The following is a 16,404-nucleotide window of genomic DNA, read 5'->3' on the forward strand; positions in this document are numbered from 1 at the left end:
ACCCGAACGGCTCCACATTTACGTTACTCCGCGTAGGGGAAGAATAAGTAAAATAATCCTGCACAAATTATAAGTACTGCGAACTGTGTACACGCCAAATGCGGATATATATAGAGAGATGAGTACATTTAAATGATGGATCGATGCCTAGTTGTTGGGGGAAGCGAGTACAAGGAGAAAGGAGATCGTGCTAACCATGCTTCACTGTGGAAGCTTCACATAGGAAACTCAAGACTGAGTTAAGTGTGTTTTTTTTTAACGTTAGCCTATAGCCGTATCATGTACTCGAAAGACATCCCCGCCTTAGGCACGCGAGACGCGCATAGATATGGGCTTCTCACTAACACATTACAGCACACAGATGTCTGGTAAATTTCGCTAGACCAACTAGACAGTACGCCGCCCTTGCTTAAATGTGTTAAAATTGCTCGCGTTGTGCGCAGCACACTTCGAATGCAGTTTTTAATTAGCTTCAGATGCAGGGTGTTAACGCGACAGCATTAAGGACCCCGTGTCGCAGGAACCCCGGTGTCGACGTAAGCGAAAATTCTCGTATATATTCAGGCATACGTATACACAGCGCCTAGCCATGCGACACGCGGTATATGCGGGTTATGCTGCCACACCATTTTGTCACCAAAGTTGCTCAGACTTTGCCTTACATTCTTGACAAAGTTATTCCTCAGAATTTTGAGAATGACAGCCCACTAACAAATGTCGTGAAACAAAACTCCGACAACGAGTGCCTTTTACATTAAATCTTCTCAGACTGAAATATTAAAAGTATGAAACAATAACAGAAACCTGAATGTGACGCAATTTTTTTGGCACGGCTGTGCACTATCACCGGGATCGGCTAACGCAAGAGGCCGTGTTTCTACCAGAAAGCTTGCCTTCGTGCATAGCGTTCGCCACCAGCATTTCCAGGTAAACATTATGGTTACATAGGCTGTCGTTGCCGGGAAGCGTGAGAAGCAGTCAGGAATCTTTGAATGCTACAGCATTGCACCCTTAAGGGCGAAGCTTAAGGGTCCCCTAGTTTTCTTTATTTTTTAGTTGCACCAAATTTTTTAACACTGTCTGTGGCATATAGCACAATTCTAACCCTTGATGTGAATTACTCGACAAGGCGGTCAATAATTCTACAAGAAATCAAAATGCTCAATTGAATAATGAATATAATTACACTAATAATTTTCTACTAATTACCTTACTGCACATATCTCAACCTACGAAATCTAGGTAGTGAGTATATGCAAGGTATCTCAACTTGGAGCAAATTCTCAGGACTAGACAAGTTTCGATATAACAATTCTTAAAGTGTACGACGAAATACAGGAAGGTGACTGAAATGCACTAAAGCATTTCGGTCACCTTCATGCTTTAATGCATAAAAAACTAAGAATCACACAGCACTTTTACCGCAACGATGACGGCGTATATCTGGCAACCGGTGCCATCCTAAGAATTTGTTCCATTGGATATGCTTTGCACACTCGCTAGCTACAATTAGAAGATTGGAATTTGTGCCGTAAATTAAATATTTAAAAGGTAATTATTGTATTTGTGTTCATTGTAAATTAGTAGCAGTAGTATAAACTTTATTTCTCTTAAAATATCTGGGCGGTGGGTGGGTCCCTCAGTCCGGCCTCCACTCTCTGGCTCTGTAGAGATCCGCTAGCAAGCCTGACCTCTCAGTCAACATCTTCACTTTTCGCAAAAGTAATGGATGCCGCATCGAGATAATTTAGATGAAGGGTAAGAATTGTGTTTTTTGCAACACGCAGTCATTAAAAATTTGAAGCGGCTAGAAAAAAAGCTATAAAGCACATATACAAAGTTGTTAGTAGTACTTAGCATAAGGGCGTTGGCAATACGAACCATTGATTGGCACACATTACGTTTGCGTGACGTGGGAACTTACCTTAAGCCCTATGAAAAGAAAATGCAAGCGCGGACATTTTATTCCACCCATTCTGTTAGGCACATAAAGGCATGTGGGTAAAGATATTTCTGTCCTCTCCAAAAGAAGTTAATAGCACTTCAGCAGAGCCAACGTAGTATTCGGTGACAATCCTACAAGCCGAGATACATTCTATTCCGTTGAGGAGGCGCCTTTTTCGCGATACAGAGATGACGTAACGAGATATCATGTTTCCCAGGCTTCGACGTGGGCAAAGAGTACGTGTACAAGCAAAAAGGAACTTTGCACATTGCAAATCCAGAGCAGCCCTTGCAGTCCGCAGGCGTTGGATTCAGGAGCAAGATTGTCGTGCAACCCAAGGAGCACCACACTATCTTCTCGGTAAGCGCAGCAAGGGGTTTGATGCATTTCTTCGGCTGATACCGTGTGCACCAACCGACGGCTGCTACAGCATTCTTGTGACAGCGCGCTACACCGTCTCTTGCCGTGAAACTGTTTAGGCGTTTTGGAAAAAAGTTTGCTTAGTCCAGCCAATTGAGGGCTAACACAGGGGCTTGAATGCGGGGGCAAACGCTCAGCTGAATGTGCCTCACTGCAGATCGTCGGCTTCGAAGCGGAAACCTTCAACTCGGAGAGCATCGACGTCACTCATCACCAGTTCAAGTACGTCCGCAATGAAGAAGCAGTCGGCGCACTCCAGCGCCCATTTGCTGCCACGTTCGACGAAGGAAAGGTATTGTCTTTTAAGGCATTGCCCAAAGAGATGGAGAAGCACACATGTTTAATGGTAAGATGGGAGGAAAGGTAAACTGGAAAATCTTGTCTCTAGGGTGCTACTCCAAAACTCCAAAGAGACAACGAAAGGTACAGAAGGGCACAGTGACTTGCCTTACTTGAACACACCGTTTATATTCAAGGTCGTGTGAATGAATGAACGGTTCGTTTGTTCTTTTTAACAAATTTGGATATATCTCCTTCGCAGCAGCTGTGTACGTTCGAACAACGTTACGGCATGAGATTCTTCGATATCAGTGTAACACCAACGCAACGTGAAATTTGCAATGTTTCTCCAAGAAATCGATGCTTTCAACGCAAACCGCGTGTTCGCCAATGCATTGCAGGTAGACGAGATTCAAATGGACAAAAATGAACCTCTTTGGGTGAGGAACATGAAGAAAGGCGTCCTGTCTTTGTTTCAATTAGACCTGGTCAAGGGACGCCACAAGAAGCCGGATGACCGGGATTACCACGTCAAGGAGGTGAGTGAGCCGAGAGCATAAAATAAAAAATATGCATTTTGATTAACTGACGTGTGGAAGAAACAGGTCCCTGATCACCCGGCTGTTCCGAAATATGTTCAACTCGTATACTAAAAACAAACTCGTATAGCTAAGAGATGAAAAAAAGAAACAATACATTAAGGCACCAAATGAAAATGACTGAAGTATGCAACCTTTGAAGTAGTTGCTGTGAATCGTGCCATGCGAGCACCACAGCAGGAGCTGAAGTAGATGAAAATCAAACCTTGTAGACAACTCAAATTGCAAGGTCATGACAAGTCAGTCAACACTAGAGCACTGCACTGGCCCGAGCCCACCCGAAAGCCCTGGCCGGGCCGTTTAAAGCGTTTTCCGGAGGGCCCGGCCCATGCTTGGCCATGAGGCTACGGGCCGGGCTCGGGCTTGAAGCCATGGGCCCCGGGCCGGACTTGGGTCAGCTTCTTAAAGGACCTAACTCGTGCCTTCGAGCACACGCGAACACATGCATTGCATAGTTCAAGGCATTCTGTGCCAAGCTGAAGTGACAGGCCAGGCCTGCAAGTATTTTTAGTACTAAGCATTTGACAAATAGAATGCGGTGATTCCAAGGTCATGAAACACTGCATCCTATCATTGCCTGTGCAGATAAGCACGACTACTTGCAGGAGTACGTTGCTCAGAGATGGGGCTTAAGGGCTTGAGCATTTTACAGTGACACGCTCTGGCCATGACCAGTTTCCGATTCAAAGAATTCACATTTTCAATCTATATTTTCGGGAGCACTTCTATTCGAATGACTTAACGCCCAGCCCGACGTTTTACTATAGCGACGGACATCCTGTTAATACTTTCAGGGTCCCTGAGACGTGAATACAACGAGAACGCGAGATGTGCCATTGCGTCACATTCACTTGCGCCGACACAGCCAATCAACGCGGGCTAAAATTGGTACCCGTGAAACCGATCGGTTGATAATACGGCCTTCGAACCACATCCTTTACTTACAATATATTTGGCATGACAATTAGAGTGATACGCATACATTGCGACCGAATGCATGCCGATATAAAAGTGTCTTGTGTCGACCTCATTAATGCGTAATGTCCGTGCTCACCGACTGACACACTGGGAAGAAACTGCGACTGTCGAATTAAGTGCACTTGTGGTACCGAAGAGAGGCCTGCCTTCTGCTGACTGTACCAAATTATTTTAAACGTTTCTTCAGAATGAAGCCAAAAAACTGCAAAATATCCTATCTTGCATTTATACAGGACGGACTGCATGGTTCTTGCGACACCCTATACATTGTACACAAGGAAGACCACGGCCACATCGAGGTGACCAAAGTGAAAAACCTCGATAAGTGCGACGACGGAAATTACGCCACCTACGGACGGCAGAAAGGCACCGTCTGCGTCAAGTGCGAAGCTCAGAGGACCGTGAGTGAACAAAAAAAAATCTCCACTTAGACCGCCAGATCTAGCGTCAATTTCAGCGCACGTCACTCTTGAGCAGTGTCATTGGCCGGTGCAGTGAAAAGAGGAATGTCTACCCCTACACGCTGCATGACGCACACATGTCAGGGGCCACAGCACCAACGGAATGAAATACATAATCCATCAACATGTTTTCTGTACAATGTACTGTTAAAACCCTGCAAGAGATTGGTGATGTATCCGAGCTAATTTTGTACGTCTTAATCATGCAGCGAAGTGCAGAAAGACCAATTATGCAAATGGTTATCATTACAGCATATACATATATATATATCGTTATAATCGGTCTAAACTCTACAAAATGTTTGGCAAACGTGTTATTTTCTGCAGCAGTTCCACATTTTCATCATTTATTCAAATGTGACGAAATTTTTCTCGAACCTGTGTCAAGACTACAGTAAGCCGTGCAGGATAACTGCTTCACGTTCCCGACGCGCTTCCTCCACATGTCGCAAATTTGTTTATGTATCTATGGTAAAACCCTACTGTTACGTTCGTTATTTGTGGCCTTCGATAATCTAAGCAGCGCTTTTGATATAACAGAAACTAAGCGAAGCACCGTTGTGGTAATATTCACCCTCGCCAATGTAGCACCCACGCTGTGTGACAGTATCGAGCTTAGACAAGAAGAAAGGGGGTTAACCGAGGGGCCCGATTTTTATTAGTCATATCATAAAAAGCCAACAAACACTGACACCAAGGACAACATAGGGGAACTTACTTGTGCTTAATGAATGAATGAATGAATGAATGAATGAATGAATGAATGAATGAATGAATGAATGAATGAATGAATGAATGTTTATTTCATCTTGAATACACTTTCAAGAAAGGTGCAGGGGCAAAAGGTGCACAGCGCCTGACAGGGGCCCCTGTACCCCCAATATACGCTGTTATTATACATTATTTAGTGGTAGTTCATTGGCAGTGAGCGGACACACACAACGTTACATATTTTAACACATTATGCACGAGTTTACACAAACTGAGAACAGAAATAACAAAATTTTTGGCTTACAGTTTGTTTACTAATATAGACGGTGAAATAAGAAAAAATGTTCCCCTCTTCCTCCCGTCTTCCCTTTCCTCTCCCGGTTCACAATCAATAACGTACAGGTTATACAGGTAAATTACCATAGTATACTAAAGTGCAGCATATAACCATGAACATGTACGTATCCACGTAAAACAGAAAAACAGGAAAAATGAAATGAAGAAACGATAAATTAATGGAAATTAAAGTGGATGAAAAAACAACTTGCCGCAGGTGGGAACCGAACCCACAACCTTCGCATTTCGCATGCGATGCTCTACCAATTGAGCTACCGCCGCGCTGTTTCCCCATCCACTTATCAGTATCGAGCTTAGGCTACGGAAGACCATATCACGTTGTCGACGCCTAATTCTTCCCTATTCTCTCGATGTTGCTTCCGTAGTATCAACTGGCGGACACCTCCGAGGTTTACTACCGCCTCAAGGGAACCGCTCAGCGATACGTGATCGAGCACGCCTGGTCAGAGTCGACACAGATGCTCAGGAGTAACAACGAAGGCAAAGAAGTCCGCGTCATCTTCAAGTAAGCATCGTCCCTTACGTTTTCACTGGCAGATCAGATTTACGACATTGCAAGTCACTTTTAGCGAGTAAAACAAGTTTTGGAACCAAGAGAGAACGTTCGGCAAGTTGGTACGCAACCATATTGAATCGATCAATCCAAGCTTTATCGTGCAAACTCAAAAGAAGTTGCGTACAAATTGCATAGCATAACCGCGACCGCGATATATAGACGAAAGTAGCAGTGGCTAAAAATACCACAAGCATTATTTCAAAACTGTGGTTTATTCAAAAAAGAGAGTAAATATAAAATAAACCAAAAACTCTTAAAGTTTAAAAGGAAACTAAAGCTAAACTTCAGGCGGCGATTACATTTCACATGACACGTCCAACGCAGACACGACTAATGTAGTCAGCAAAGTTACAAAGTGCAACTGTTTATTTAGCAAAGCTGTCGATGTTTGGCTAATACAGGCGTCACTATATTTACCGATATAGAAGTCCCCTACTATCTACCTTGCTGACAATGCTCCCTTGCACAACGATAGCTTTATTACGCGAATTACACGAAACTACGGTGCACGCTTACAATTACGGCATAATGTTTGCACTTACACTGGGTCATATAAGGGCCGACTAATCACACATACAAGTTTTCAGAAACATTGCTGCAGCTCTTCGACGATGCCAAGGTCTGGCATAATTTTATGTTATTTTCTCATTATGCCTCGAGAATAACATATCGATGAAAAAATAGATACCCTATTAAACTACTCCGCATTTTGTTTTTCGCGAGCCGCTACCTTAGAGCAGAAACGAACCAAGCCCGCTTGACTGCTTAGTTGGTAAGTTTATTAGTGTAGAATAACAGCCAGGAAATAAAGATTCAAAAAGGCGATGCCTAATTGTAGTCAGGCTCACTTCAAACTAAGATGACTGAAATTAAATTTGTATTCGCTTAGCCGCACCTTGGACTTCGAGACAGAAGGCGAGATCACGGAGGAACTCTCACTGCCAAGAGAAATACAAAAAGAGCGCTCATTGGCGCAACAGTTCTCAGTGACGCCGGACTTCAAGGACCCGCAAGACCTCAAGCACGTGAACGGGTTCATCACGTACTTCAGCCTCCGCGCCATCAAAGAACACGTAAGGTCACCTTAAAGTGTCATCAATTAAAGCTGCACTGACATTTTTTTTTTCTTCCTTGCGGTGACTAGAAATACAAGGATGAAGAGCCAGTGAAAGTTGAAGAGCGTCGGATGTGGTTGGGTGAGGTGGGAAGAGAGAGATGTCATGCCTGAGTCCGGCTCATACCCCAGATCCGTCGCGGTATAGCCAGTGGTTATAAGGCGTTGCGCTGCTTAGCTCAAGGTCGAGGGTACAATCCCGACCGGGGTGGTCGCATTTGGATGGGGAGGAAAGCAAAAAATAAAAAGCTCGCGCGTAGTTAGATTTGCATGCAATTCAAAGAATCCAGGGTGGTAAAAACTAATTCGGAGTCCAGAACTACGGTACGCCTCATAATTTTATCGTACTTCTGGCATGCAAATTATAAGAATTTAAATATTGTGATGCCCTAGCTACAGGGGGCACTTCCGATAACGATCTAGTCCGATCGGGATCGGAATTGTCAATCGCTCTTTTCGCAGCTTGCGCGAAGACGCCAATCGCGATTGCGAAATTTGCTCGCGAACAAGCTCGATCGCGATCGAAAGTGCGCTGTGTGAGTGAGGCATAAATTGGGACACAATCGCGCTGCTACATTGCCCTCCCACTTAAATTCTTGGTCGCCAAAAAAGAGGTGTTACTGCCTATACACTGCAAGGTAAGACAGCATATTAACTGATGGGTAACTAAGTTTCCTGATTACATCTCCGAGTTTTCAAAGAAGTAGTCTGAGAACAAAGTATTTCGTACCCTTTGGTTCTGGCTGTCATATGAGGTCATTAAAAGGAGTAGGAGAAATGGCTGTTGAACGTCACTGATTACTCCCTATTTAAGTGGTCAGAATTTATCTGGACCACTGATACCGCTACTACTTTATCCAAGCCTCCGAAGTCTTACTTAAACAGCTAACGAAAGAGATGTTTAGTCATACAGAGGTTTCATGGGCTTAGGTTGAAAGTAAAAAAATAGTACGGTTGCTTGTCTTGCGTGGAGATGCGCCATGTTTTTGTGTGCTGTCGGCAAAAATGTGTGGAACGCCTTTCTGTTTCTTTGCATGTGAAAAGTGACTGCGTGTGTCTGCAGGAATAGTTTCATTCGACCCCAACACCCTACTATGCTGAAAGTTCTATGTCACTTCCCCCCCCCCCTTTTCCATAATTTAAACATGGTCCCTCTCCCGTCCCCCATGTATACTTGTGTTAATAAATATATAACTGTTCAGCTCACTTCACCATAATTTCATCCGTGCAAAGAAAACGTTGAGAATAATCCGGGTGCATATGCGTTCCCAACATTTCGAAAATATAGGAAATAATTCGAGCATTCCCCAAAGAAAACAAAAGAGTACGAACCATGTATTTATCCGTTTCGTCTATTGCAATGCCCGTGTAATTGTGTTAGCGCTGACACGTCGTATTTGCTTCCCGTTGCTTGCGCGTATTAACGACCTCTCACAACAACAGTTACGCTCGTGTCAATATCGTAAGCTGTCTCGCGTTGTCTGCAGCTCGTGCTGAGCCTGCAAGCCCTGGCACGACTTGAGTACACCAACGAGGACATCCGGGACATCGACGACGAGTACAGTGGAGCCCTGTTCTTCCTGATCGCCTTTCACTCGCTCTCGACCTTCGAATATGACGAAATCGACGACGTCTACCGGAACCACGTGCTCACCGCGTCGGAAAACAAGGACAGCATGCGGTAATTTTTGTTCCTAAGGGCACAAAGCTCGCTTTGCTGTGTCAGCGGGGGCAGGAAGAATGCGATAGTGGGGTGGGGAAACAACAGTGGCGAAGTATTGTAGAAAGCGTATTCGAGGCCCTAGGAAGCTTCCCAAAGATAAAGCATACGCAAGGACACCACTAGCCTGTCATGTTGCACGATCGCGTGCTTTTTCCGAGCTTCAAGGTTGGCATTTGAATCTCGCTCCATACTTTTGTTTACTCCTTGGTTTTAGACATTCACGTTCGCTTCGTGTACTTTTCATGCTCCATAGAGTGACTTCTTTCCTCTGAATTTTTAAACTTTAGTTCATTGCTTCCTTGTCAGCAATATACCCTGCAATAGCCTCTAATAATTAAAATTTCAAATACCTAACATGCACTGCATATCCCTCCACGTGGGTTGTGTTGGTACAGAGCTGGTGCTGTGGCGGTGTGGTTCATTGGTTAATTACATAACACACCTTCCCGAGAACGAGTAAGCCAAAGCGACAGAGCTAGTGTGTGACAAGGACTCGAGCACCATTGTTTGCCCCTATGTGTTTTTTTATGTTTCTTCAGTTTTTATGTTTCTCAATTTTATGTAGCCTACTAGTTAAGAGAAAGCTTTAGCTGGAAACCAACTCCGACGCGACCTATTCAAATGCATGTAAAACGCAAAACGCTTTTCTGAGGTAACCCGTTGACCGATTTGCAACATCATCATCACCATCACCATGGTGGTTACAGTGTAAAATTTCTTTAAGATGTTGAAGTATAAAAATACGAATGAGGTAGCCGCCGCCGGTGCACTTAATGCGCAAGGCATTTGACAATGTAGCACATGCAGCAATCCTGAGCCGCATAAACAAGCTCAACTTGGGTGAGCGAAGCTACAACTACGTCAGAGACTTCCTGTCGCGCCGCACAGTCACCCTCGCGGTCGGCAGCATGACATCCGACGAACATACACTAGGAAGCACCGGCACTCCTCAAGGATCGATCATATACCCGCTCCCTTTCAACCTCGTTATGCTGGGTCTCCCGGCCTACCTCGACCAGATCGATGGCCTCCATCACGCCTTGTACGCAGATGACATCACCCTGTGGGTCAACAAGGGCTGTGATGGTCAGATAGAATGCACCTTACAAGCAGCGGTCTCTGCAGTCGAAACCTACCTCCAAGACACAGGTCTCCGACTATCTCCACTGAAATCGGAGCTGCTCGTCTACCGCTCGCGCCGCCGGCCCAAGCCTACAGCCGAATCGCGCCAATGTGACGACATAATCCTCTATACGCAAGACGGCTCCTGCATTCCCCGAGTCCCGAAGATACGCATCCTAGGCATGCATATAACAGCCAACGGGTCAAACATAGAAGCTATTCGCAAAATCGAAGGCAAGGTTACAGCGGCTACCCGCCCGATCAAACGCATTACAAACAAGCACACGGGCATGAAGGAGGACAGTGTCATGCGCCTCATACACTCTTTCGCAATCAGTCACATCACTTATGTGGCTGCCTTCCACAACTGGAATGTCACTGAAAGGGAAAAAATCAACACCCTTATACGCAAGACTTACAAGATCGCCCTTGGCCTACCGGAGTCCACAAGCACTGCTCGTCTGCTACAGCTGGGGGTATACAACACGCTTGAGGAAATTGTGGATGCGCAAAGAACCTCTCAACTCGAACGCATGTCTCTGACAGCCACGGGCCGCTACATCCTGCAGAAACTCGGCTTCAACTACCACGTCCAACACGGTCAGAAACAGGTCATTCCACCTGACCTCAGCGACACGCTGATTGTCGCCCCTATACCTCGAAACATGCACCCCGAATTTAATCGGGGCCGACGCCAGGCCCGTGCCAAGGCACTGCTGCGCTCCTTGGGTGGAAAGAGGTCTACGCGCTTTGTAGACGCCGCAGAATACACACGAGAACACCGGTTCACGGCGGTAGTCGTAGACGTTAGCTCCCGGCTTACGCACGCGTGTAGTGTCGCAACAGAATACCCCGAAACAGCAGAAGAGGTAGCAATTGCGCTTGCGCTTACCGACCCCCTCTGCGAGGTAGTTTTTAGCGACTCACAATCCGCAGTTCGCAACTACGCGCGGGGGCGCATTTCCTCCGAAGCTCTCCAGATTCTAAGGAAAGCTGGTCGACAGCACTTAGATAACACCGCCATCATATGGTTTCCAGCGCACGTCGCCACCCCCACCGATGAGGGCCTCATTAACTTGAACGAGGTAGCACACCGCTCTGCGCGAGAACTGACCCGCCGCGCAGAATCGGAGACCGCCTCTTCGAGTTCAGAACTGCTGGCTCAAAACACGCGAGAACGCCTGGTCAGGTACAATGACATCACCAAGCACTACCAGCTAGGCAGGCGGTTGCTGCCCCCACCTCACCCCATGCTGAAACGTAGCCAGGCAGTCATCTGGCGACAATTGCAAACACAAACCTTCCCCAGTCCGGTGCGATTGCAGCACATTTTCCCCGCGCAATACCCGACTGCTCTTTGCAAATTATGTCAGGCAACTAGAGCGACGCTGTCACACATGTTGTGGGAGTGTCGGGTTACATCAGCTACAATGGCAGTAGCTCCGGAGGCTCTTGCGTCGAAGTGGGCCGCCGCTCTGCGCAGCTCCAACCTCAAGACACAAGAGTGGGCTGTCCAGCAAGCCCGAGAGGCGGCGACGAGGCAAGGCCTCGAAGTCCCCTCATGGGAGACCTGAGCCCGGGTCGTCAAATTTGCCGGATTCAGAATAAAGTTGTTTCCATCCATCCATTGTCTTCCTGTTGTCAGGATTTCCAGAAATAAAGCTAAAGCATGAATTAATAGCCGTGCACGTCCGCGCCAACAATGCAGCAGTAAGCTTTTGGCCACAGAGTTTTAAGTGAAAAGGTAAAGGCAAGTGAAAAAAAACCTCGAGTGATGTGGGTGACAAAACTCAGTTAATGAGACTTTAGGGGGGCCGGGGGTATGGGAGGGCTTTGGCATCGCCGCGGAGGGGAGTGGGGCTCTGCGCCCCGCCCCCGTAGTTGGCGCCTATGGTCAGACCGTTAGGGAACTGCGCACTAGTTGTCTGAATAAATATGAAATAAATAAATTAAGTCAAGCATAGTCTGTCACCACAAAAAAAAGTCCACGTGCGTCTCGCGCCTGCATGAAAACGTCTGCTTCCGCACGGACACGGAGATGAAGAAAAACGTGCACTCCTCGCACAACAGGCGGCCGACCAGTTGTCAGTGGTTCTCTGCGCATTCTTCTTTAAGCACGTTGCCCGGCATGCAACATTTCCGCTACCTAGTGTCCCGTTACTTCACGTCATGTTTTTGCCGTGGAGACATTTGTTACGGCTCAGGTTCACCCACGTCACGATGAATGTCGACGTGAATGCGATTAACATTGAAGCAATGTAGCAACACACCGTATAACCGAATTCTTCGTTTCTGTGAAGCCGACTTCATAAATTTCATGTCACCGAAACATTCACTTCTTTTACCTCAACGTTCCTCGCTCAATACATGGTCTAGTCTTATTTTGTTTACCTGCATTCTCCATGCTTTTGATGCCGACTTCCTTACTTTTTCACTCTTGTTCTGCTTGTCTATCTGAGTATCTATCCAGTGACAGATACCCATTGGCCCACGTTGTCTATTCGGGTATTCTTTATTATACCAACCTAACCTGTCCAACCATCCTTTTTAACCTGCACTTACACAACTTTCGTGTACTAAACCCCTTACTAGTCTCTGGCATTGGGTCCGGACTGTTCTTGCGTATTTTTTCTCTGATACCGGAAGAAAGAATAAATTGAATTTAGTTGAAATTGAAATACATAGTGGCTCATACGAGTGGCCATACCAGTGACCTAAGTTGTGCGTGAAAGAGGTTAGAGACAGACATACCGAAAAGTGCGCGAACTTCCCAAACAATGCTAACCGCATGAATATGGGATACGTTAAGCTGTTGCTCCGACGTGCTCTGCAGGCACGTGTTCCTGGATCTTCTCGGAGCCACGGGAGGGAATCGGCACGTCGCCTACGGTCTGAGCCTGATCAAAAGCGGGGAGCTGAGCAACTTGGACGCCCATCATTTCTACAGCAAGATACAGATAAACCTGAAGGAAGCCAGCACTGCCATGATTCACGAGATCAGCGTGAGTGACCGTTTTTGAGAGACGCAGCACAGACGATGGTCTCGCCGATGCTTGGCATCACTCAGCAGGCTGCCCTGCTGTGCCAGAATTTTCCTAAAGCATTTGGGAGTTCCGATACATTAAGTGCAGAAATACAGCAGCACGTCTGTGACTGGTGAACGGAGACGCTTTTCGTCTCTTCAGAAGGTAATAGTGGTACTAGAGAGGAATGCTTATGGACTTTACTCATAAGAGTGGTATCTAACCCCTTCAATCACATATTGTAATCAAGGATTCTTAATGATTCCATATGTAAATATCTTTTTCTAGAAATGCAGCGCAAGTTGTGCAGAAAAAATGATGGGACCTGTCGCTTGAATAGCTAAGCCACTTCAAGCACGTCTTTCTGCTAATAAAAATGATTTTATTAAGAATATTGTCCTCTTGCAGGTGGGACATCACCTCCAGAAAATAACGGCAGTGTTTGCTAGAAGTAACCACAACAGTTATTATCAAGTTGATTAATTTCTTATACAAAGAAGAACAGAATAACAGTAGTGGCGTACAGACACTTGTCCAACCTAGTAGTTCATCGTATAATTACCTTTCTTCTGCCTTACTTTGCGCACTGAAATAACCTATGACGTTGTTTTCGTTTAGCAGAGGGATACGTTTACTTTCAGCGCCATATTCAAGACTTTTATCATGTCGTCAGTAGTGAGAACATACAAAATTATTTTGCATCTCAATGAGGAGGCACCGTGACGGAAAGTTGATAAATGAGGAGAGATATCCTTCCCTTCACACTTTCAGCTGCGCGGCAGAAAACTTCAGACAGGGCCAGTAAGAGATATCCTATCAATTTCATGCTAGTTCCTATACTATTTACGAATGTTCTATTACATCACCTATTTTGCGCACTTAACTCTGAAAACAATACTAAAAATACCGTGACAAAATATAAACCGTGTTGACGAAGCCAGCTTACAATAGATCAGCGTGAAACTTACGCCTTCTCGGCTGAAACTTTTAATGAGTGTGACTGTAATTGTAACCTTATCTTAAAAAGAATACTCGCATTGGTCGCTATCGTACAGGATATATTCTAAAGCAGGCTTCTTGACTTTGAGCGCTTGAGATCACGCCCGCATTTTTTACAAAGCCTCGGCCAAACACTGCAAAAGAGAAATAATGGTAGGGATTCACAATAAGCCCCAGGTAACTTACCTCAAATTTACTTCAATAGTTTTATCAAGCCACTGTGGCGAAACTAAAAAACGAACACAAACAATAAAAAACCGGACACCACAAGGCCGGACACCACAGACACCCGTGGTGTCCGCCCTTGTGTTCTTTGCGTTCATTTTTATTTGCGTGACAATGACTCCACCAAGCGTTTGCCCGACTAGCTCAAGAACAAGTTAGCTTAAGTTACCTTTCTCGGATGGCATTTTGCTAGAAGTTGAAGTATATCAAAAGCACTGAATTCATTTACGTCACTATATCTTTCATCGTTCCTGGCGCTGCTCTTGCCTGCAACGAGCATGTGAGTTAAAAGGGCGCTAAAGAAAAACACTCAGCCATTTGTCATTGATAAATAACTCCTGCAAAATCCTATTTTCTTTTCCTTCGAGGTAATAAGTTGATCATGAGAAAATGAAATTGTAGTCACAGTTCAATTTTATTTTAATTTCGCGACAATGCATAATAGCCGTTAACATCATTGTGACATAACGGGTTCTAAATAATATCATGTTTTGATCGTTCTGGCTTAGTAAATATATAGAATAGAATTTATTGACAGGAAAGACAGAGAAGTCGACCTGAGCTAGTGTGCTCTAGTCTGCCACACTGCACTGGGGAAGAGGGAAGGGGAGTGAAAGTACTGGGATAGATGATGATGATGATGATTATGATGATGATGGTGGTATGATGATGATGATGATGATGATAGAAGTGGTCAGTGCTCATCTATATGAGACAGTTGCCTTGCTAGAGCCGCTCATCGAGCATGGTGCCCTGAAGGAACTTCTGGCTTAGTAAAAGTTCTTGAAGCATGCTAAGCTCTTTCTTTGTTTGTTAAACACAACACACGCTAACTTCATCTATAAAAGCTTAACTAGACGAGAACAGATACCATAAACATTAATCACGTCGCGGTGAGCTGCTGTGAGAACTTCAGCGTGGTCCAGCCAGCATTCTTTCGCGTTTTTCTGCTTTAGCGTTTTTTTTTTCGCCTTTCTTAAGTTACGAAGCCCATTTTCAGGACAGTAGTAACAAGCTTTATTAAAGAAATAAGCAAGCAGGAATCATTGCCCTAGGTGAAGAGCACCGGCAGTCCAGGAATCCGTGGGTTCAGGCCATTCACCCAAGGTGGGCTTTTTCTTTAATTCTTCATAAGCGCGTTGCTAATACAGCGCAAATAATTTTAGTCGTCAGCGTCCCTTTATTATACAGCGTGCATTCATACCACTGGCCTCACGCCTAACGACCGTATCCCCCCGAGACCCGTCGTTTCGTGAATTTTCGCCTTATTCCAGGATTCGTGCAAGTCTGAGGCCGTCAAGAGCCACCGCAGGACCTGGTCTTCCTGCAAGCTCGCCGCCAGCGCTATCGCCGGCGGCTCTGGATGCCAGCACGCTAAAGAAGACCAAGAGGAGGACAAAGGCACCTGCAGCCCTGAGATTGTCTCGCGCTTCTTTAACGTGAGCCTCCCGCAATACCTAAAGCACTCGGACTTTGAGTAAACACAGCTTACGGCCTCAGTCGCGATGTAGCCAGGTGGCGTTCAACATGAATGACAGTGCGATGAAGGAACAATGTTTGGAACGTTTACAGCGATAACAAAACGACAATGCACATCATGAAGATAAGAGGGTCGCTAACATCAAGTTATACTTACCGGTCAACAGCAGTAAAGCCGGTGCGTTAGCAAAACTTCATGTTCAGCGCCCGCCCGATCTCCTTCATGTTGCGCGTTTCCACTTGTTTCGGCGCTGTAAATGTGTCGAAATACCCAAAGCAACTAACCCTGCCCATTTGCGCCTTACAATGAATCTGTGATTCTAGCTAGTTGCCTTATTTCGTAAGTATAGGCAGGGCAGATTTCAAAGAACATCGCAGTAGTTCATAAACCCCAAAACAGGCGTGATAGAAAT

The 16,404-nt window shown here is 45.5% G+C and overlaps 1 protein-coding gene across 1 annotated transcript in view; it reads left to right on the plus strand.

Annotated features, from left to right (window-relative positions):
- Positions 1–16,404, plus strand: part of LOC135903674 (vitellogenin-6-like) — a 39,511-nt gene that overhangs the window by 523 nt on the left and 22,584 nt on the right. The window contains exons 2-10 of the mRNA XM_065433996.1: positions 2,163–2,305; positions 2,523–2,657; positions 3,046–3,183; positions 4,455–4,622; positions 6,116–6,255; positions 7,196–7,379; positions 8,908–9,101; positions 13,099–13,267; positions 15,787–15,951. Of these exons, the coding sequence (XP_065290068.1) occupies positions 2,163–2,305; positions 2,523–2,657; positions 3,046–3,183; positions 4,455–4,622; positions 6,116–6,255; positions 7,196–7,379; positions 8,908–9,101; positions 13,099–13,267; positions 15,787–15,951 (1,436 nt within the window). The remainder of the gene's footprint in view (positions 1–2,162; positions 2,306–2,522; positions 2,658–3,045; positions 3,184–4,454; positions 4,623–6,115; positions 6,256–7,195; positions 7,380–8,907; positions 9,102–13,098; positions 13,268–15,786; positions 15,952–16,404) is intronic.

This window comes from Dermacentor albipictus, chromosome 9, assembly GCF_038994185.2.
Source record: "Dermacentor albipictus isolate Rhodes 1998 colony chromosome 9, USDA_Dalb.pri_finalv2, whole genome shotgun sequence".
Classification (NCBI taxonomy): domain Eukaryota; kingdom Metazoa; phylum Arthropoda; class Arachnida; order Ixodida; family Ixodidae; genus Dermacentor; species Dermacentor albipictus.